This window comes from Pleurodeles waltl, chromosome 7 (genome assembly GCF_031143425.1).
Source record: "Pleurodeles waltl isolate 20211129_DDA chromosome 7, aPleWal1.hap1.20221129, whole genome shotgun sequence".
Lineage (NCBI taxonomy): Eukaryota > Metazoa > Chordata > Amphibia > Caudata > Salamandridae > Pleurodeles > Pleurodeles waltl.
In genome coordinates this window covers 136,424,486-136,448,302 of record NC_090446.1, presented here as the reverse complement: position 1 = coordinate 136,448,302, position 23,817 = coordinate 136,424,486, and the positions used below count along the sequence as shown (strand labels likewise).

At 45.9% G+C, this 23,817-nt stretch overlaps 1 protein-coding gene across 3 annotated transcripts in view; it reads left to right on the top strand.

The window, feature by feature from the left end:
- Positions 1–23,817, top strand: part of NOL4L (nucleolar protein 4 like) — a 407,582-nt gene that overhangs the window by 133,939 nt on the left and 249,826 nt on the right. For all 3 annotated transcript variants that reach the window (XM_069243393.1, XM_069243394.1, XM_069243392.1), the window contains exon 4: positions 584–693. In XM_069243393.1, coding sequence (XP_069099494.1) covers positions 584–693 — 110 coding nt within the window. The remainder of the gene's footprint in view (positions 1–583; positions 694–23,817) is intronic.

Sequence of the window (23,817 nt, the reverse complement as noted above, 5' to 3'; positions counted from 1 at the left end):
AGGGCATGGGCACTGCAGGGGCCCCCATAAGAGGGCCCCGCAAAGTATTTCAGTGTCTGCTTTGCAGACACTGAAATACGCGACGGGTGCAACTGCACCCGTCGCACCCCTGCAACTACGCCGGGTCAATTCTGAGCCGGCGTCCTCGTTGCAGGGGCATTTCCTCTGGGCCGGCGGGCGCTCTTTTGGAGAGCGCCCGCCGGCCCAGAGGAAATGTTTGAATGGCCGCCGCGGTCTTCTGACCGCGGTGCGGTCATTTGGCGGCGGTACCTTGGCGGACGGCCTCCGCCGTCCGCCAAGGTCAGAATCAGGGCCATAGTCATTCAATTGCTCAGATTTTATATTTTTTAAATAAATAAATAAATATAGCACTGGAGAGCTGCAATTAGGTCATCAGGTGTTGATAAAATAGAAGATCTTTGGGAGAGCTCTAGATTCCCTTTCATAGTATACCTTAAGCCACCCAACCTTCAACTGGACTTGTGTTGTCACTTTGATAGAGTTTGGTATTCTCTAAAAGCATCAGTTCATCCAACTGAAATGTGACCGGGTCTCTGCTTTTTTTCTTCCCTCTGTATCTCAGAAATTGAGTCTCCTTCGTCGCTGGACTCAGGTGTCATCGATTATAACATGCCCTTGACTGCCACATACTTGAAGCACATGAAATTGCAAGTTATGAGCTCTCAGGACCAGGCGAGTGCACTTTTCTGCTATTTTGCTCTATTGTGATGTGTGCCACTATGTTGCTACTCTTTGTTTTTGTTCATGGTCATCAACATGTACACAGCCCATATTTAGAATGTTCACAGCACCATTCCTTGCTTTGTTCGCCACAGAGTTGCAAATTGGTTTTTCAATGTCCTGTTTCAGGAAGGATCATACGTGCTTGTGAGGCATTGCAGGAGTACAGCACTTCATCGCTGCACCAAAAGAAAGACAACAAAGAAATTTATCAGTGCAATCAATGTGCATGGACATATTTGTTCTTCCCGACTGTTCGCTGTGCAATTTCTAACATTATGTCCTCATTAGCATATCCACAGACGAAGGTTGACCTAAATAGAAATAGGATCATTCACTTATTGAAAGTAATTTGTGCTCAGTCAACGTCTTTCTGCAATTTTAGGCCTTCCTTCAACCTCAGGGATCCCCCAGTTGGCTTTTGGGGTCCCCATGGCACGTCCATTTTAACCCTTATAATTCATTTTATTTCAATGTGTCCTCTAGCTTCTTTTAGTCTGACTCATTATTTTAATTTTGTTATATATGTATGCCTAGTATATGCAAACAGTGACCGCAATCCATGGGCCAATACATCTAGACGTCCGGAGCTGGATGCTGTCCAAACAGTCCTCAGACTCAAAGATCTTGTTTACTGTTATAGGCAGTCAGGTGGTTGCCTGCCTTACCCACAGAGGTAAACTGATTCCAAGGAGCACCATAGCTGGCGTGTGACAACATGGCTTGTGCAGTCTGGCTAAATTGCAATAGAACGTGCCAGATGTGAAGTCTTTAACCAACCCAAACTGCAATAAATTTAACAAGCATTGGCAAAGCCAGTTGGTCTCACACATGCAAGAGTACTGGCTTTCTCAGTGTGTTTTAGCCATGTTGCACAGCAGACTGCATCATAGCACTTTATGTTACAGTTCTTTGGGCAATGTAAATCTGGCAGGGAGGACCTTCACACTGTAGAACATCGTTTTCAGTGCTCCATATAAGACTCTCCATGACAGTGCACACCCTCTAAACTCATTTTAGGACACTCGTTCTTGTGCAAAGGCAGTGGCTGGTTCCACACCCCTGGGGCTCACAGTCCAGGAAGAGAGACACGTACTAGGATCCACAGTTCACAGCAACCACAAAGCAGCCCAACACAGCAACCAAATTCTTTCCTCCTCAAATTTGGAAGGTCTGTGTGCATTGCGTCTCAGTGAGACACACTCACCCTCCCATCTGACTGTCCCAGTCCATTCCAAATACAAACAGATTGCGCTCTCAGTAGAGTTCTGCCTCCACCCTTTCTCCCGGGGTATCCGGGACACGGAGTCTGAAGAGTTCCTTCAATGTTTAGGAGAGGAGGTTCACACATCAACATCACCTTTAAGCAGATCCTCTCCCACTTCCTGTCCTGTTGGGTGGGGTTCTCCTCGAACCTGGGAGGGGGGCAATGGCATAACCTTTTATTACCTTCTGCTGTCCATTGCAAAGATGGAGAAAGTTAAGGAATCTTCCTGACTTGCATTGAAGATAATATTTTCATTCTTCCATTGTTTGTGGTGAACTTTTAGAGATTTGTATTCAGTTTCTGAATCTAGGGATTCTGTCCACAGATGTGCAAAAGCTGATCTAACAATTAAATCTGATCCTCTCTCGCCATCCTATTTTAAATTAGGAAAACTTAAATTTTCCAGTACATGAGAGAAAAACTTTCTGGAGTGCTGCAGTACCCAGGAAATGACTGTCGTACTTCTCATGTTAAAAGGCAAGGGGACACAGTTCTTTTCAGTGCCTCATAGCACCACACTGAAGTGACTAAGCTTGGGCTCCAGTACATGTGAAGGCATCTAACGTCGTGCATTTACTTTTGAACTACCATTGTTGCCTGACATCAGGTGAAATCAGACCAACAGTAGTGTGGGCGGTTCTCGGCTACCAGGATACCCTTGTCTACAGACCTCAAATGGTTCAGTTCTAATTATTATGCCTCATCTTCACCAACTTCTAACAACACAACTTTCTATAGAAATCATATTTTGTCGAAGTACCTTGAACGAAAAAAAGGATTGGTGAGCTAAAACAGAATAAGACTTTTGGATAAGCCTAAATGAAAAAACAAGCTCATGACTGAAAGATTTCCATAAACCTCCCATAACCTAGCTCACGTTAGAATTAAAAAGGAACTTTTTAATGTGCTCAACCATTACCGAGCTGCAAACAGTTTTAAAGAGAACCCTTCTGAGTACGGTGCTAGGATAAGCATGTCGAGGAGGTATGTGGTATGGAATCCCACCCATTCATAATATATGCTTGTTCTTTCAAAGTCCTTGATAGCTGTTATGTTAATTTTCGCATGTGTGAGGCAGAGTGTAGCTGAGAGATTCTCCATTTCTCTTGTGAAATTTTAATTTTTTCGCTTCTTTGAAATTAAGTAATACTTTATCCTTACAGATATTTATTTTAGAGGCTTTCTCCAACCAAGAAATGCTAGCTCTCATGATTCTCTCATCTGCATCCAGGTGTGCAGAATGGCTGACATAAAAATGAATGGTTCTGAATACAAGCAGGTCTGTTACTGAGCCTCAACCAAACCCGTATATTCAGCAGGACTCGTGAGATAGCTTTGAACCCAGCATCCCTTTCTGGGTTTCCTCTTTCAAAAACTGCAAAGTGTTGGGCCAGATAACCGAAGGAAGAACTTTGCCAGTTCAGATTGTTGTAGAGCAAGTATCACTGATCTTCCAAGCAGACTGGGACTTTCTGAGGTTAAGATTGGCCTCTTGACTATGCGCCAAAGTACTTTGTTGCCAAATGGCATGCCACTGGCTCCGCTCTTCGTTTCATGCGGCTACGAATATGGCGCCTGTGTTGATGACACGCCCCTAATACAGAAACTGCACTGACGGATTCATAGTTAGCCAGTGATTCAAAAACATTCCTAGGTGCAGTGTAGTGGAATAAACTCTGTTCTGTGCTGTGCGGGGGGACCCCTGAAGCATTCGGGTAAGAAAACACCCATCCAAAGCAAGGGTCTTTTCCTGAACTGCCAGGATGTGTTGTTTTCCTACATAAATGGGTCTTCATGGAGACCCAGCCGTGCCTCCAAAAAATGTTGTGTTGCCATAAGTGGAATTTCAACTTTAGAGTGAGAAATATATATTAATGATTAAATACATAATTAATTACGCTGACTTCATTTGTTAAATCACTGTTGTTTTTTAACTGTGTGTTTTCTGTGAAATTAATATAATGAAAATGGTTGAGGACAACACAATGTGCTGTTAAGCACTCCTGATATGACTGTGTTTTGTTTCCCCATCCCATGAGGCGTGTGGAACCATCCATGAAGGTACACCACTGCAGTTACCACGAGGAATGTGGAAACGTGGGATGGTATCAGATTTGGTGTTAGTGATAAATTACAGCTAATTGTAGTGGTTCTCCAAGTTAAACATAAGTCCGTTGTTTAATTGTACACATTGTACTGCAGCTCCTGTGTACAAAAGCCTTGTAGCAACAATGTATGTCACCCCGCGTGAGGCTGTTTGCTTTCCAGAAATATACAGCACTACTAGGTCTATCTGAATACAGAGCTCCCCGAGGTAAGCTTTTCTCAGAAAAGAAATACGCAGGTAGCTGTATATTCAATGTTACATATTTCAGATGCAAGGTAAACATGAGAGAAAAGGTGTTTTATGTACTATGTTGCAGGTCCATGAAGATTGTAGGAAGGACAAACTTGTGAGATCTCTGTGTGACTCCTCCCACTTTTTCCAGAATGTCAACTTTTATGAAATGTATGATTTTAGGCCTTCTCAGAAGCAGAGCGTCTCTTGTTATTTGACTTCATTTATGATTTGTTTTTTATAGTACAGAGCAGTGGAAGTCAGTTTCTGATGCAACCCACACTTTAATAAAACTTCTGTACTAAGTACAATACAAAATCAGTAACTCCGACTCCATGGAGGTGTGTTGTACAGAGGAAATGGGACCGTTATGTGTATAGATACTTATGTCACAACATTAATGGGTCGTGCTGAATAACATTGTGAATACTTAGGGTCTGATTTAGATCTTGGCGGAGGCGAATACTCAGTCACAAATGTTACAGCTATCCTACCTGCCATATTACGATTCCATTATATCCCATGGAGATTGTAATACGGCTGATGGGATATCCCTCATGATTGTGACGGAGTATTCCATCCACCAGGGTCTAAATCAGGCCCTCGATGAGGTGATTATGTAACAGTGCTCTGAATTAGGGGTTGTGGTATGACATCATATCCGATGGTTTACCAGGGTTTGTTTGTGGTGTGACATTACTGTGGATACATCATGGGGTGGTTGCATATCAGTGCTGCAAATACTTTGTGTCCGTTTTTAAAACATACATTGGATACTATGGTTCTCATTCTGAGTGCCCTCTGTAATCCTGATGTGGCTGGCAATGCTGGAAGACATTTGGCTAATTTGTGATTAAAGGGTGACCGTCTAATACTGCTAGCGATATAACCTATGTTTGAAACAGGGTACAGAACTTAAGTGGAGGATGACTGGAGGAACTCACCTTTAGGTGGTGAAGAGATATCCAGACTTCCCTTCAACATGTTTAGAGCAGGATATTTTCAGATGCGTGTCATCTGGATAAAATAGTGATAGGAGATCTTAGTGTGACTGAGAGTAAAAGCTGAAAGCTCCATATAAACTTTGAAACTAGCAGGGGAGAATAGAACTCAGTGCTACCATTTGCTGGACAAGCACCAGCTCAGTGAGTAAGTTGGACAATTTGTGTTTTTTTTAACTACTTTTTATTGATTTTGATTAGCAACATCCATTTGCACAGTTACAGTATTATTCGCACTGCACCAATTAGAGAGCGTCTTAACATGGAGCATATCATCTTGTTTGCTCTAAGCAGCTTCCACACCATCTATTTCCCATGAAGACTAACATGAGATTAACATTAGCAGTAGTCCCTATACAACTTTTTGCTGCACCCATTCCTCATTCAAGGTGGTCTATTGTTCGGGGGATCAATCAGTTCAGTTAATATTTCCAACCAGTCAGTAAGATCTTCTATTAATTGTCATCGTTGTTTGAGGCCTTCTTACACTGGTCATCCGCCACTGTCCACTTCATCAAGTCTTTTTTTCTACTGGGCAAACCCCAGGGGCTCGCCCAAATAATTGCTATGCACTGCTCCACCAACGCAGTTCCCAAAGATCCCATGCGTAATTCAGTATGTCGAGGACACTGATAGACCTAGGAGGGAAAAGGAGACAGGAGTCTTATCTGAAATGTGGAGAGCGTTGTCAACTATTATAAAAATTGTAAACTAAGTGCTGCTTTCTGATCTGAAGTCTGTCTGGAGCTCATCTACTAGTTCACCATCATAAGAGAAGCATTTTTAGCAGCATCTCAATGCAGCTCTTAATTACTTTAGCCAGGGAGGGACTACTGAAATCTGATCAAGGATTCTTTTAACTTAAGATGAGACGTGGCCTAGTTTTAGGAATCATAGGTCTAATTGTGAGGGCAAAGAAGTATTGATCAACGTGGTCCAGTAAGGAGTAATATAATAGTTAGTTTACTTGAGAAATGTGGTGCTGAAAGGCTTAGTTCTGTATGTTAAATTCTAGCCATTGTATATAGCAGTTTGTTTGGGGCGATTTCATTAAAGGAGCTCCAGGTGACCTTAACTTGTAGCAAGTGGGCACAGTATTTCTGTGATTTCTTGGAATGTGGGTCCTAGATTTCTCTATTCTTCAACTTCAACTTCTTCAACTTCTCTGAAATGTTGGTGACTCCCTCTGATTTGGGCAGTGTGAACTATTTATTGTCCCCAAAATCCTTTTGTGAAGTTTTTTGCTTGATCAGGCTCCTTTATCTTATAGGTGGATGTACCTTTAAAGGTAGGTATTTTGTATTTTACGTTAGAGCTATGCCATGTTCCCCAGAATGTTGTTTTTTCACCATAGGCCTCATGTATCATCACATTTCCCCATAGACGCAGAATGGGCAAAACCTGTTGTTATATCTGGCCCAAAATGTGTTCAAATACTCTGAAGGTTTTCCTGAATCTCCCCATTCTTTAGCATACCAAGACTCTTTTTTATCTTTTCAGTACTTTAGATCAACTGTGGCCATTATCTCAATCATGTTTTCATTGTAGTTTACAGGGAGCCCATTGCCATCCAGCTCCATAGAGCTGGATTGTAATGTGTGTGCTTTTTTTCGAAACAAGCATTGAAGTGTCGTTGTTATTTACATTTCTTATCCATTGCTTATGTCTCCTGGGCTACGAAATGGTTAATGTTTTAGTGCAGTGGAGATAGAAGGGGATGAGGAAATAACTTTAGAGGAATGGAGATAGAAGGGGATGAAGTAATGGTCAGGTCGCTCTATTGGGATTGGAGTATCCACTTTGACCCTTACGTCTGTTACTTTGAAGAGTAGAATTTTTTGGTGTCTATTAGGTAAGGACATAAATGAATACTATTGGAGACATTATTATCAAGTGGGAAAGAGGATGAAAGCAGTGCAGTCGTTTTGTTCCCAATTCCCTCTGAAGATTAAATACACTTACCAACATGTTGTTGCCCAATTTGATTAATGATGATTCTGTGAAATTGTAATCACGTATTCCATAAACATGTTGTCACCAGCCAGGTAATAGATTGCCTAGAGGTTAATATTAGCAGGGTTAATCATTTTATTTCAATTAAAATACATAGAAGGGTAAACATTGTTCCTTGTTTTGACTCACATTATGGAGATTTTTGTATTTCTGCTGTGTCAACACCGGTTATTTCTATTCTACCCAACTGAATAATATTTTATTCACGTGGACCAGACAGGTCTAGCCATGGTTGATAGATTTCATTCAACCAGGTTTCTGTCAGGAAGATCCAGGTTGTTAGAGGTATCGCAGTCTTCAACCTTCAAGGTATGGGTTTCTGTCAGTCTGCAGCTGTGAAAGAGATGTGATGAAGGAATGAGTAGGGCTACTTGTTGGAGTGGCTGGGGTGTTTACTTCTCTTAGGTCGTTATAGTGGATACATTTTCTGATGTATGATATTGTTTCTTTTCTTGTGCCCTAACCTTTAAGGATCTTATGGACGACTTGTGGTCGGTTAAACATTGCATTAAAGCCATATTCTTCATGCAAAGCCTAAGTTTACGTCTTAGACAGAGGTGTCACAGTTCTATTAAGATGTGATTGTCTGTTACTGCGAGCTCTGGATTCCATCAAGGATCTAGAGGAGGTTGCTTTGAGCTAAGCTGAGAGAATGAGATCCTGGTAGTTCTGAGGCACATTTACAGTGGTGTTTGTGAGTGTAGGATGTTTGGATATAAATTGTATTCCCCTGAGAAGGGAGTCAGGCTTGGAGGACATAAGGTTGAGGTTCGTAGCTAGACAGGAGCACTAAATTGACACGCTTTGTAACTTTCCTAGAGATGACGTTATCCTCTTCTGTCGGACCTCTGGGTTAGAATGTGGTGGTAACCTTGATGCCAGAGGATAAATATCACCTCTTTGTTGAAGAACAAGTTTGGTCTATGGGGGTGATTCTGACTTCGGCGGGCGCCGGAGGCCGCCCACCGAAGTTCCCCCGTCAAAATACCGCTCCGCGGTCCAAAGACCGCTGACGGTATTTTGAGGTTTGCCCTGGGCTGGCGGGCGGCCGCCAAAAGGCCGCCCGCCAGCCCAGGGCAAACCAACCTTCCCACGAGGACGCCGGCTCCGAATGGAGCCGGCGTAGTGGGAAGGTGCGACGGGTGCAGTGGCACCCGTCGCGTATTTCAGTGTCTGCACGGCAGACACTGAAATACTTTGCGGGGCCCTCTTACGGGGGCCCCTGCAGTGCCCATGCCAGGGGCCCCGCGGCACACCCTACCGCCATCCTGTTTCCCGCCATGAACAGGATGGCGGTAGGGGGTGTCTGAATCCCCATGGCGGCGGAGCGCGCTCCGCCGCCATGGAGGATTCAACAGGGCAGCGGAAAACCGGCGGGAGACCGCCGGTTTTCCTCGTCTGACCGCGGCCGAACCGCCGCGGTCAGAATGCCCTGCGGGGCACCGCCGGTCTGTCGGCGGTGCTACCGCCGACCCTGGCCCCGGCGGTCCATGACCGCCGGGGTCAGAATGACCTCCTATCTTTCTTAAAGATCAGGTAAACATTGTAGATTCCTGAAGGTAAGAGTGGGGTATTGGTTCCTCTGAAAAGCAAGTTGATGTTTGTTAGAAGGGGGACAGAATTTAGTATCCATCGGTTGTCTTGTAAGCTGGACAAAAGAAAAGACATTGAAGGTAGCTGGTTTGGAAGCATCAACAAATCTCAGAGCAAAGGGAATGGTATAGCTATAGCGGTGACTTGGACAAAGAATAATGTTAGCATGTGGGTGACAGAACTCTCCAGATTGAGAAAATGTGGGAATTACTTTACCCCGTGGCATAGCTGGAGACTTGCAGGTTGGACTGGGGCTGCTCAGAGCATCTGAAAGATGTGGGGCAGATTCCTGGTGGGGTTTGTGCTCCAAGGGTCATTCATCTTAGCAGCCTTGCCCATTCTTTGCTGCCTCCCCACCACTGCTGTTGGCAGAAAGCTCCTTTCAGATAACGAAGTTTGACACTGGATTGACACTGTATGCTTAAACTGGTGGAATCAAGTTTCAGCCTCTAGACCACAGATCCCTCTGTTGTTCATTTCAGATATGATTGAAAAAACATCAGAAACCCCCAGAGTTTTCATTTCCTCAGCATGGTGCTTCTTAGCTCTCCAGAATGCAGCAGACGGAGTTCTTTCCGCCCACTCTTGTCTCTATAACCCTGAAAGCCTATACCTGGTATCGAATGGTTGTTTGAGTGATTACTGGCAGGTGGCTTTCTGCTTATCTCCTGGTTTGCTACGGTTGTTATTATTACTGTAGGCTTTCCTTTCCTTGACCAGTAGGTTGGAAAAATAACATACCAATACCTTCTTCCTCCGACCTTGTGTTTTTAGTTTTTTGACCCTGTGGTTAAAGTATTCACAATAGTGTTTTTGAATAAGTTTTTGGCTTTCTTTGTCTCTTAACTCATGATTGTAGACATTCTGTTATTAACGTGCTGGATGAAAATAGAAAATAATGGGTGGGGTCTAACATTTAGGTCCTTACTTTCTATATGTCTTCAACTTTTTCTTTAGCTCAGTTGTAGCAGCTGAAACTGTGTGCACTACCTAGGTTTACCTATTCTCTTTCACTCTTCCCTGAAAAGGGATGTGGATTAAAGAATAAGGAACAGGAGACAGAGTTGAAATCACCACTCAAAAGTATATGAGTAGGGAGAGAAGAAATCAGACCTCCAGTCATCCTAACAAAAATAAGCAAGGAGACGCTAATGGACAGCGAGATGATGCCCAGCTTGTACATGCTTGAACTTGTGCTGGAAGCTATGAAATGGGGCTGTCCAAGCACCACAATGTGTGGAACAACTGATAACAGTTCAGGGTGGCGTGAGGACCCTCTTCACTTCAACTGCATGTGGTAATTGGAGATATCAACATCACAAAATAAAGTGATGGCCGAGTGTTGAAACTTTTCACCCACTCACCTTGTTATTTTGCACGTCACCCCAGTTCAGACCCAACTATATGCAAATCAGTCTTGACCCTGATCCCCATGGGAACAGTCCAGTTCGAACTGCCAAGCCAGTTCCTTCCTGGACCAGAAACAAGCATCCTGGGACCGCTTTCGGGGTATCACCTCTCATCAGCCAGGCTAGCTTGAATCCAGTGGTACAATGAGCTAGGGATCCACGCCTGGGCATACTCTAGCCACTTAGGGTGTGCATAACAACATTACAAAATAAAATGATGGACGGAGTGTTGAAACTTTTCAAACACTCACCCTCAGTCACAGATCTGGGCTTAATCTATCATTATTTTGCTTTCCACGTCACCCCAGTTTGGAACCATCTATATGCAAATCAGTCTTGACCCTGGTCCCTATGGGAACAGTCCAGCCTAACTGCCAAGCCAGGTCCTCCCTGGACCATAAACAAGCCTCTTGGGACCGGTTTCGGGGTTTTGACGATATAACCTAGGTTGCTACCTTCTCTTCACTTCCTTTTTGTCCTTCTTGGGATTAGTCTCAGAGGCCTTAAACGTGGTCACTCATAACCCCTTTAGTCATTTTGTGTCTCGCCCTCTCCATATCATGTAGCCTACCCAGCTGATCTGCTGATGCAGGGTGCACCAGTTGTTCTCCAGTCTCTGATGTGGACTGTTACTCCTGCCTGCTTCAGTTGCAGGAAGCTTCTCCAATTTAGTTACCCCTTTCTTTGCTTTGGCTCTGTAGGCCCTCGGCTGTGACATTTGGGATCTTAAAGCATATGTGCAGTAAATATTGGCAGCAAGACAAGATGGCAGTCTGTGTACACTAGCATGCCGCAAAGGTTGCACAAGCCATTTGCTTTCTCACAACTCCATTCTCCCTGTTTCCATTCAGAGTCCTAACCCTTTCAAAAAGTATTTGGCTGTGTTTTGTTTCCAAACGCATTTCTAACTAGCCAGAAGCTAGAGCACCCCTTCTTTCAATGAAAAATGATCAGGCAACTTCAAAAGAGGCAAAAATACTATTTATTAATAAATAAACACAACACACTCATAACCTTTTATAAAAATACACGGAAGGTAGTAATATATCACAAGGTATGACTAAACCACAGATTACGATTTTCAATCTAGGGGAGCATTAGAAATATGAAAACTTTAAAATTCAGTAGCTACTACGAACACTTTAAAATTCAGTAGCCACAGCAGTTTAATCGCTCTTCCACAGACGAAAAAACATAAAGGAGATCATTGCATGGAAGTGACCGTCTTCCAAGCTCCCACAAGGATGCACCTGGATTCAAAGGTGGGTCGGTGTCTGGCTTGTGTCCTCTAAACCACGAGCCTGTCGCAGCTTCCTCTGAGGCTTCCCTTGAGACAATGATCAGTGTGTGGCCTGACTCGTTCAGCGAGCTGCCATCTCCTGTGTTTGGAGATGACCATTTAAAGAGAGCCTGGCTCCGGGATGTTCCTTCCTCAATTAACTCTTGCTTGCAGCCTGGAGGTAATTAGATTTCCTGGCTCTGAGGTCAAATAGGGGTCTAGATACCTACAGCTCATAATAATTAATAAAGTACAAATTTGACTTTTATTCAAGATATATGCGCAGAACACAACCACGCGTTCAGTCCTCCCACCAAGACATTATGTGGGGGCATTTGCGGGATCCTGGTTCCACCCAGAGTGGTGATGTTTTGTTAGCGCTACCCGGGCATTATGTGGGGGCATTTGCGGGATCCTGGTTCCACCCAGAGTGGTGATGTTTTGTTAGCGCTACCCGGGCATTATGTGGGGGCATTTGCGGGATCCTGGTTCCACCCAGAGTGGTGATGTTTTGTTAGCGCTACCCGGGCATTATGTGGGGGCATTTGCGGGATCCTGGTTCCACCCAGAGTGGTGATGTTTTGTTAGCGCTACCCGGGCATTATGTGGGGGCATTTGCGGGATCCTGGTTCCACCCAGAGTGGTGATGTTTTGTTAGCGCTACCCGGGCATTATGTGGGGGCATTTGCGGGATCCTGGTTCCACCCAGAGTGGTGATGTTTTGTTACAACTACCCGGGTGCAGCATCGGGTGGTGACACTATATAACAGTACAGTGGATGTCGGGAAAGGGTGTTGCTGCCATATAGCATCACTCTGGATTATGGGTACCACTGAAGGATTGCTAGGCGTAGCTGCAGCCGCTCCTTAGATGCCCTTTGGTACTCTAGCCCTGCGAGCCCGATCATCAGGGGTCATGAAACCGGTAGTAGAAGCGTGAAGCACAAAAGCACTATAAATTGCTTTCTCCAGTTTCTGCTTCTTACCATTCACCTTGCCACTCAGCAGCAAGAACGCTGTTGGGAGGCACTGGGTAGGACAAAAGGTCAACCAACGAGGTGATCAGGTCGAGTGAAAGGGTTTGTGATGTCACTTCCGCTACCCATGGTATTCTGGGAAAAACCATGTACCTGCTGTGAATGCTGTTTGGGTATTATATTTATTTAGTACTGCAGCTCGCTGTGGATAATGTATGGAGTATGTATGGGCTATTATCCTTTCATTTAAAGCACTGTGGATATTGTTGTATTACAGCACTAAGGATGATGATTGTGGTGTTATTGCATTTTAATGCACTGGAGATGCCACAGTTGGGCATAGGAGCTCCGGGCCCTAAGTGGAATTACCGTGGGATGTATTCTTCGATTTGAAGCAGCACCAGGAAGTGCTGCCACGTCAAAAAGACGCATTGAGCCGAGTTCACAAACCTATTTGTGCATGAATGTTTGGCTGGACTAGCCCATGAAACCTGTGACTTTCACAGATTTCCAAATATAAGCTGACAAACTTTTGTGATACATAAAAACAAGAACATCTACACTCAGACGAAGTCTTAAAGCTTTGGGTGTAGATTTACTCTCTTATGAGGATTGGATCCATTGCGTATAGTTTTGTCTGTAGGCAGAGGAAGGAGAGCATAGACAGAAACAGGGAAACACCTGGGTTCAGGTCTGCAGACGGGTGCGCAAGGATGCAAGAAAACTAGCATGTAGATGAGCAGATACTATGATCTGCTTGGAGAGGGATCAAATCAAATGAGAGAAAGTCCTTGTCAGGGACAGGAACCTTGACCAGAGTCACAAGCAGAGTGGAGGATGGCCAGAGACATAAAGCTCAGAGCAGGGGGTGAGCTTTTGCCTGTCTCAAGGCACAATCGAAAAAGATGGGAAGACACATGATTAGCTGTGTCACTTGTACTTCACATAAAAGCTCAAGAGGGTAGGGCATGAGAAATGGTCAACCCAGGCTCAGGTGAAGGAGATTAAAGACAGGAGAGAACAATGTTGTACTCCTGGCCTATGTAGAGATAGGGAGAAAGAACTACCGAAATCAGTCCCAGTCAGTTAGAGGAGCTGAAAAGGGCTAGCCTGAACAGAAAGATGAAACCTCACACTGGGCCAGTAGATCCTATCCTACCTTAAGGAAGTAGAAAAAAAACTAGGAAAGCAGACTCATATTATCCAGGAACAGGAATTTCTGTAACACAAATCATCTGCTGTTAAGAAACCTGAGCAGGGTCTTGTGAGCGCAGCAACAACCATACAAATATCGCTATAGGAGTGATCCTGAGAACAGAGGTTGCTAGCCCAGAAAAAAAAACAGACTTCCTGGGGCCGAGTCTCAGCTCCAGCTCGAAAGACAGCGGATGTGTATCTGTATTTGGAAGCCAGGAGCCCAAAGCTTGGGCAGATAAGCATTATGTGCCAACACAAAACCTCATGCAGAGCCCAGCAGCAGGAGCCATTCTGCAGAAAACTAACTCACTACAACAGGAGGGTGAGTCTAGAACCTCGAGAAAGTAACTGAGGTACTGAGAGGAAAAGCACCTAGAACCTATGATCACGGGGTAAACAAATGAGGAAGTCAAGCGGAAAAGGCACAGGCTCCCAGTCTGCCTGGTAGCACCCATGCCTGCAGCGACGGAGCGGATGGAGCGACGTGGAAAAAGGGTAAGTTGAATTTTTATCCTCGTTTTTTTGGGGGTCCTCCGCCACATTCCACCTCACCTCTTTTCACTCCCACGAGCCGCGTCTGATTGGTATTTTAATTACATTGCAATGTGTGCTTCGCCGGAGTTGGTAGTGTGTGTTTTTGTAAGTGAGAATATAATGGATAACCTGGACAGCAACATTGAGCTTCCTAATGCAGGAAGCGTGGACATTTAGTTAAAAACCTGCAGGGATATACCATGACCTTGCTAGCAGTCTAACACAGTGCATGCAAAATTTAATTTGCGAGAGAAACCTGTTGTTGCATTCCATTGTTTAAAAGAGTGAGGAAAGAACAAGCCAACCAATCTGGCTTTATGCTAGTGCAGGCCACGAGGCCTTAGATGTCTGCATCTATAGCTAGATAGACTTAAGACGGACATTCCACCAAGGGCGATAATGTCACTACAAGTTGAAAAAGAGTTCAACTCCATAGATTAGAGCTATCTCTTCGAAACCCTGAAGTGGTTCAGTTTTGGACCCAAGTTCTGTAGCTAGGTTGCTCTTCTGTATAAAGTGCCTACCGCAGCTGTGAGGGTCAATGGCATGGTTCCCAAAACATTTGCCTTGGGGAGAGGAATGAGAGAAGGATGCCTTCTGTCACCCATCCTGTTTTCCCTGTGTCTTGAGCCGTTGGGATGTTGGGTGCGCTGCAAGGCTGACATAGTGGGTTTCCCTGGATTACAGGTAACTCAGAAAAATATTTGTATAGGTTGACGACACCTTGGTCTACCTAACAGACCCAGAGTTATTGATCCCAGTAAAACTGTTTGTTTTCAATGCATTCGAGACCCACTCAGGGTTCCAATTCAACTGGGAAAAAATCATCATTTTTCCAGTGGAATGCTTGAGGGGCCTGGAGCATGTGGTGGGGAATTTCTGACTGACGAAGACAGGCTTCAAATACTAAGGAATAAACCTACCAGTGGACCTTTACCAGATTGTAGAGTTGTACCTTGACAGACTTCCGAGGGAATTTCGCAATGATGCAGAATGGTGGCGCAAACCACCCCCACAATTATGTACGTGGTTGTCCTGTATAAGATGATCACTTTGCCCAAGCTGCTGTACATATTGCAAAACACCCCATTTCATATTCCGGATAACTACTTTGACAAACTAGGTAGGATGCCCCATGCACCGGTCTGTGATGGAGGCATTCATGGATATCTCTGTAAACCTCATACAGGTCCGTTGATACAGAGGCCTTGCACTCTCGTACATCAGTGTACCATAGAGCCACGCATCTCCTCATAATTAATGACTTGGGCCACAGTTCACCCAGTGAACCCGCCTATAGGATAGAAATAGTGGCTTTGGGGGCAGCGACGCATGTCCACTATGTCTAAAAGGGAAAGGACAGAAAACACTTACTCGAACCGACTAGGACCACCTCTAAGGCCTGGGACAAAGCTGCAGGTGCTATGGGCTGGAAAGGAAAGATCACCCTGGACACCCCGTTGTGGAAGGGTACTATGCTGGCCGAAACCGGGAAGCTTGCAGGCTTCCATAGATAGGAGCAATTTAGGATTGAAGCATTGGGGATGTAGTTGAGAGTGGAGATTTCAAAAAGTTTGAGACACTACAACATGAATATGCCCTTGCTGAGACTGAACGGTTTAGATACGTGCAACTGACACACTCTGAGGGGAAACCGGATCCTGGAACTGGCTCTCCCATAGCACACCCTGTGAGAGAGTTTGGTCTTGGGTGATGTGATTAATCACATGGTAAATTCACGGCTGTACCAGACTGTACTAAATAACACACCAGACAATCCTTGGAAACTACAGGGGAAATAGGAGGCGTTTAGGAGAAACATGGAGGACGTTGACTGGGAAGCGGCACTCATGCATCCTGGGGAAGTAGCCATTAAAGCCAGGCAAGGCCTGATCCAGCTAAACGTCTTCCAAAGATCTTACTAAAACAGATCCCGTATCCATAAAATGGAAAGAGCAGAGAGCCCAATGTGCCTCCACTGCAACACAGACGAAGGCACCTTCCATCACACAATTTGGAGGCTGCCAGCGGGTGGCTGAATATTGGGAAGCGATCGTTAACGAACTGCAAGCAGTAGGAGACTGCCATTCCCCAAACACCCAAATGATTATTCTAGACATATCCAACTATGTGGACATTCCAAGGAAGCAATTACTGTTCTATATGCTGAGCTTTGTTGTAGCCAAATGAGACCTGACCAAACTCCGGAGGGGTGGGGGGGGAAGGGGTAGGGAAGAATGGTACACCCACAAGAGCCATGTGGTGGGAGGGAATGAATCAATGTGTAGAGACATAGAGAGTGGTTTATGAAAGCTGAGGCTGCCGCAGGAAATTTGAAAAGATCTAGGGGATATGGAGGACCCACCACAGACTGCTAGATGATTCCAGTGACCTTCTAGGAGGAGAGACCCCTCCATAGTGACATTATTCACAACAAGGGCAATCAGTTGGACCACACTGAGAGATGCCATGGGTGTTTATTATGGTGACAAAGGCCACTCGGGGAGAGGAAGGGTGACTGGGTACAAGGACACAGGAATATGTTTGTGTGCATGTTTTGACCATTATTCTGTAAAATCAATACAAATATTGTTTTAAAGAGTGTGGAAGGCGGTGGAGAACATTTATCTATCCCTGTGTTTAACTGTAGTACTTGCAGCTTCTTGATAGTCCAATATCCAGCAACTTCTTCGATTCACTGAGCTAATTAAAACATTTCTACTCTTACTCCTCTGACCCTTATTATCATGTGCAAGTGACTGAATCCCAGGGTTTGTGTTTGTTTAGCAATTTGCAAGAACCTGATTATAATGATGATGGTAATTATACTGAATGGGGTGTTGTTATACATACCTTTCAAGTCCTGCTGCATCATCTTTAAGGCAGTCAAGAATTGCACCCAGTCATATCTGGCATTCCATATCCACACATAAGGAGGGCCCGCCAGCGACACAGCATCACCGTTACTCAACCACAAATTAGGAATTAAATCCAGATGCTGAGCCTTCTTCTATCTCTATGGTCTCGGAGAAACCCTCCAGGCACCGTTCATTGTCCTCCTCATAAAGATCAAGACACTGCTCTTCAAACAGCATTTCATCAACATGTGACACTTTGAGCACCATGCTTCTATAGTTTAATCTGAATTACTTCACACCAGTCCCCCGACACCACGTCCAAGCATGTGTCCTTCGCTGCCATCTCAATCTTGCTCCTTCTTGACTGTGTTTACTATGTTACCTTGTTCTGCCTCTTACTGTGCACTGTTGCCTTACTTTATCGCTAGGTTCATACTTGGTCACTCCACACATATACTACAGCATGGTAGAGCTTTAGTGGCTAGTGCAGTTCTCTTACAGGCCACTTTGTTATAAACAATTTTTATTGGGTTTAATTCCAAAGCAGTCACATTGTTTTCCGTATTCATAATGCAACAGCAATACATTAGATTTGGAGTATAGCTAAGGTAGCAAATCCACCATGGAACCATCAGAGAAAATGAATGATCGTCAAGCAAGTACGGTTCCAGTGGCGGACCCAGCCCAAAATGGTTCCACCATTTACCCCAAATCCAAACATGCTTGGAAGGGGCTCCCCTGGCCTCATATTCTGGCCTCTCCTGTTGGGTGCACCAGTCCACTTCACAACACCACTGAGAGAGTGTTAGGGCCTCGGGAGCCATCCAGTGGCCAGCAACATCTCCCTTGGCCACCATGGTAGCTGTCCCCAAAAGCGCTTGGGTCAGCCCTCAAGCCTCCCACACCCTCAAAAGTGCCCAAAATTAGCACCCGTGGTGAAAGTTCCACCTCCCATCCCAGTTCAGCGTACAATTCTGCAACCACAGTGGTCCAGTACCGTGTTACCACAGGACAGGTTCAGACCATGTGGTAGCCGTACGCAGGGGTATGTGAACAACGAAAACTTTCAGGAATGGAAAGGAGATCTACCTTACTCAATCGGTCAGGAGTGGAATAAGCACAATATAAGTAGTACGTTTTCACCAAATGAAGTCTGGAACAGATAGTGATTACCCGGCAGGCCATCACTGCATTGCGCCAGTTCTCATCATCCATTGATCCCACCCATCTCTACCACTGAGCTCCGGAAGCTCCTGATAGGAGCACAGTAGCATACCAGACTAGATGTCGCCCAGTTGCGAGATGCATATGGCATCCCAATGGGAGAAGTCCTCCAGGTCAGCCGTTTCACTCAGCCATGTACTCTGCCATAGTGGAAGTGATTGCGTAAATTTGAAGTTCCACCCAGTGTGACGAAGTGCAGCTCGCCACCCAAGAAAGATCCCCTGGGTCACTTTGGGCATGGCGGTGGTGACACTGGCACCATATAACATGGCCATAACCCGATTAAACCTAGCAAAGTTAGATTCCATCCTGTATGTGGGTCGGACTATCCCCCACTGAGCCAGTCATTTAACACCAGAAGCTGTGATGCGAGGTAATAAAGAAATAGGTTTGCCACACCTAAGCCACCATCGTATGGAGCATGTTCACAGTTCGCAAAGGCTAGGTGCATCCTACAGTTATGCCAGAGAAAGGAGATCACCACCAAATCCATCTTGTGAAACTAATGATGGAATATAACTTGTGGATAATTCTGAAAGAGGTGTAAACATCTTGTCAACACCATCAGGTTATAGAGGGCTATCCTGCCCATCACGTTAAGCTGGAGGGATTGCCAGTTTTTCAAATCCGCTTTAACTCTACGAGTCAGCAGGATAAGGTTAAGGGACCAAGTCGTCGCGGGATGCAGCATCACCTGTATACCTAGGTTGCGGAAGTTCAGCTGACATACAGGTATGCTAGTCTGCCAGTCAGCGGAGTTCCGCAATGGTGACAGCGGCACCAGTATCGTCTTGTTGGGGTTAATGTATACTCCAGATGCCTCGGCGAACTGCTGGAGGAGTTGGAGACAGCGAGGGTCACTTGTTTCAAGGTTGGAAAGGAACTGAAAGAAATCATCTTCACCAAATGAAGTCTGGAGGAGATTGTGATGAACTGGCAGGCCATCACTGCATTGCGCCAGTCCTCATCGTCAATCGATCCCACCCATGCCTACCACTGGGCTTGAAGATGTTCCAGTATAGTGGGGGTATTAATAATCTGCGTGCGTTCCAGTCTAGTGGGGGCATTAATAATCAGCGTGCAGTATATCTGTGTGACACCACCCTTCCCCAATGCACCTATCAAAATTAAATTTAAGGCGAAGCATGCCATATGGAATGTGGGTACGCAATGTATGTCGCAGTTGAAGATATTTATGGAATTGTGTTGAGGATAGCGCATATGTGGATTGGAGTTCCTGAAAGGAGCACAGTTGCATACCAGACCAGACGTTGCTCAGTTGCAAGATGCCTATTGCATCCCAATGGGCGAAGACTTCCAGTACAGCCATTTTGCTCAGCCTTGCACCCTATCTTAGGGGAAGTTATTGGGTGAGTTTGAAGTTCCACCAAGAGTGACGAAGTGCAGCTCGCCAACCAAGAAGGATCGCCCAGGTCACCTCCGGCATGGTGGTGGTGACACTAGCGCCGTATAACATGGCCATAACCCGATTAAACCCTAGCACTGTTAGATTCCATCCTTTATTCTGGGTGGGCCCATGCCCCACTGAGCCAGTGATTTAACACCAGAAGCTGTGATGTGAGGTAATAAAGTTATAGGTTTGCCATACCTAAGCCACCATCGTATGGAGCATGTTCACAGTTTGCAAAGGGTAGGTGCAGCCTAGAGTTATGCCAGAGAAAGGAGATTGCCACCAAATCCATCTCGCGAAACTAATTACGGGATATCACTTGTGGAAAATTCTGAAAGAGGTATAAAAATCTTGACAACACCATCATTTTATAGAGGGCTATCCTGCCCATCACGTTAAGCAGGAGGGATTGCCAGTTTTTCAAATCCGCCTTAACTCTACGAGTCAGGAGGATAAGGCTAAGGGACCAAGCCGTCGCAGGATGCAGTGCCACATGTATAGCTAGGTTGTGGAAGTTCAGCCAACACACAGGTATGCTAGTCTGCGAGTCCCGCAATGAGGACAGTGGCACCAGTGTCATCTTGTTGGGGTTAATGTGTACTCCAGGTGCCTCGACGAACAGCTGGAGGAACTGGAGACAGCGAGGGTTGCTTGTTTCAGAGTTAGAAAGTAATAGAAAGAAATCATCTTCATATAGTGCTATGCAGTCCTCGTGTCCCATATCCCATTCCCAGCCACTGTGCATCACAATGAAGGAGATGGGAGAGGGGCTTACTGGCCAAGGCAAAGAGGAGGAGGGACAATGGACAGCCCTGCCCAGTCCCACAGCATATGGGGAACTCATCAGAGACCACCCCATTAATCTGTACCTGTGCAGTTGAGTTAGAATAAAGCATCCGAACAAAGCTACGGAAGCGGGGACCAATGCACACCCTTTGCAAGACCCGGGAGAGGTAGATCAAAGTCTATGAGGAGTAGGGCCAGCAGGGGCATGTTAAAGTGGCAAAGGGCAAGGGGTACTAAGGCAGAGTCTTGTGCCTCTGGCAGGCGTAAAACCCACATTGATCTGGGTGTATAAGAGTTTGGAAAACTCCTTTTGTGCATGAGGCCAGGGTTACTGCAAAAAACTTGACCTACCCATTGATTAAGAAGATTGGTTGGTAAGCTGCACAGGAGGTAGGTGGGGCATGCGTTTTTAGTATGATAATAGTGGCCATGTCAGTTTCCCACGTGAAGGAAACTGTCTCAGCTGCCTTCTTGTAGAGGTCAAGCAAATAGGGGATGAGGACCTGTCTGTATTTAGTGTAAAACTCAGTAGGGTACCCATTGGGCCGGGCGTCTTCCCCGATACAAGGCCGAGATAGCTGTTCCAATTTCCTCAGTTGTTAGGGGCTAGTCAAGGCCTTGTCTGTTAGCTAGCAACAGCTGAGGCAGTGGTATATCATCTAGGAAGGGGATGCGGTGTGATAATGTAGAGATGCATAGGTGTAACGTCTGTTGCAAGCAGATTGGTGTGATGTGACAACATAACTGAGTACTGTAAAAAATAAGACAACAAAATTCATGTACAAAAGGATCGAAAAACCCACTCCCCCAAACAACCCCCCACCCTATACTTCAGCCCCAGAAGCATCTGCACCCATGAACCTTCAACAAAACCAGAAACTATTACAGAGTCAAACATGGAGTAGTGGACCCCTCCTTAATACAGGATCTCTGACAGCCAGCATTCAGTATCAATACGAAGGTTACCCTCATGAAGGTCACCCAACAGCATCTACGCAACACAGGACTGGAGGACAGCTCAGTCTCATCATCAGATGGTTGGGTCACCTCCTGCAGTACCCTTTCCTCCAGGGCCAGAATCTGGGAGGCCACTGTGCCGCTGGGTGGTGAATCTGAGTCCCTCGTTGGTTGCACCAGTGTCAGAGCTCAGAGATGGCAAGCCCTTTTTTTGTGTTTTGACGTCTCCGGCAGGAGCAGGTATGGACCCTCCCGCTGCTTCTGGACAGCGCCTGAGCTAGCCTCTGCAGAGGCCGCATCAGAGGGATGAGGTGAATGTCCTGGGCGGCGGAGCTGTTTCTCTTTGGTGAGCCAGTCCCAAGTGGTGTCTGGGGTTTCAGAGAAATTCACCTTACTAGCGTAGGTCACTTTGAGACATGCAGGGAATAGGCGCATGTAGGATAAGTTAAGGGCCTTGAACTTTGTTTGGCACCTCAGGTCCAAGAGGGACCAAACCTCCTACAGGATGGAGTCTTGCTTGCCTTAAAATTAAGGATGCAAGCAATCATGGGCATGAGGGCCCTGCGTGCACGCTCTATGGGGAACCAGGGAGAGAGCTTGTCCGATGGCATCCAGGGTTTAATCCATTGCTCCAGGAACTCTGGAAACCCCACAATTTAGAGGTTGCGCCTAAAATGATTTTCAGCATCCTCTGTGCCATGATGTAATTCAGCTGTTTGGGAGAGGAGGCGAGAGACCTTCGTCTTCAAGTCGGATAACTCATCCTCCATAGTAGAAATATCTCCCTTGGCCACAGTAAATCTGCCAGTGACATTCCACAAGTCCTGATGGAGGAGCGCTACATCCATGTGGACTTCTCCAATTTTTGTTTCAACTGTGGTTTGGGAGGCGTTGATGGCTTGCAGGATCGTAGCCAGGTCTCCCTCATTGGGCGATCACTTATCCGTCATAGCCCCTCCAGTGGCCCTGGGGTCGGTGGTATATTGGTTGATCCAGGGTTGGGAGTAATAGGGACAAGTGGTCTTGTCTTTCCCCATGATTACGTTGGTGTGGACAGCAGGAGCAGTTGTACAAGGGCCCAGTCCGCTTGCGCCAAGATATGCAGCAGCACAAGCAACTACGCACCATTGAAGAGTTTCTGATCTGCAGGGAGAGGTTGAGTACCAGAAGGGAGAGTCACATTGACTGCAGTGATAAGACGACATCTGTCTGCCAGAATCCATTCAATGAGTAGAGAGGTGTGGCTCACAACTCCCAGGCTAGCGACACAGATCAATACTAGGGATAGCGGATAGCAGGCTCCCCACACCTCACAGTAGGGGATGCCCAACCTCTGGTCGCAGTTCCCAGCAGTCTGCCTCCAACCAGTCTGCACAATAAGGCAGGATGTCGGGTACTCCATGGGCTTTGGGGGTCAGATGTCCTCACACATGGGGCACAGGACCCCTCAGTAGACTAGGATGAGCATCAGGGGAGGCAGCGCTACCGTCTATCCCACAGCGGTCTCAAAGAAATCTGCAGCAATCTAGAGCGCTGTTTGGGGGCATTTTCCATCCTGTTTCCACAGCTATCTGTCAACCAGCAATCCAGTAGGAGCGAGAGGGAGGCCCCATCCGCCGCCAGAACCCAATCTGCGGTCTTTCCTGGAACGCAAGCAAGCCCCCAAGTGGAAAAAAGGCCCCCGTGTCAGGAAGATCAGGTAATGAGTCTTTTAGCAGGGGTGCATCGCAAGCATGATGAGCAGCGTTCGGGGGAGCAAGGGGTGCCATTTACAAGCAGTCCGCCAAAGCAAAGCACGGCTGCTTGGTAAGATTATAGGCTGCAGCGCCATCTTGAACAGTTCCAGTGCGCCTCATGTACTCACCCTCACCACAGTCAGCCGCAGTGTGTTCCATTTTTGTTTCACACTGGGCGTGTTCTAGGCTGTAGTACTGATTTTAACAGCAACATTGCTATTGTCAGTGGAAAAATTGTTTCCACATCTTAACTGCGCTAGGGATTTTTTTGTTTGTTTTACATCAGTGAGATGCTGCTGTAGGTGGAATGCCCTGGCATGCTGAGTACCATAGCAACATATATATTCTGCTCTTTATTGGTATCTTATGCTAGAGGCACTTAATGGAGCTACTGCCACTTCCCTTAGAAAAAAACTTTTTCTCTGCATGTTCACCTTTTAGCACTTTGAATGCTGCTCGAGTCACCAACCACATTACAAAAAAGTCTGACATCCATT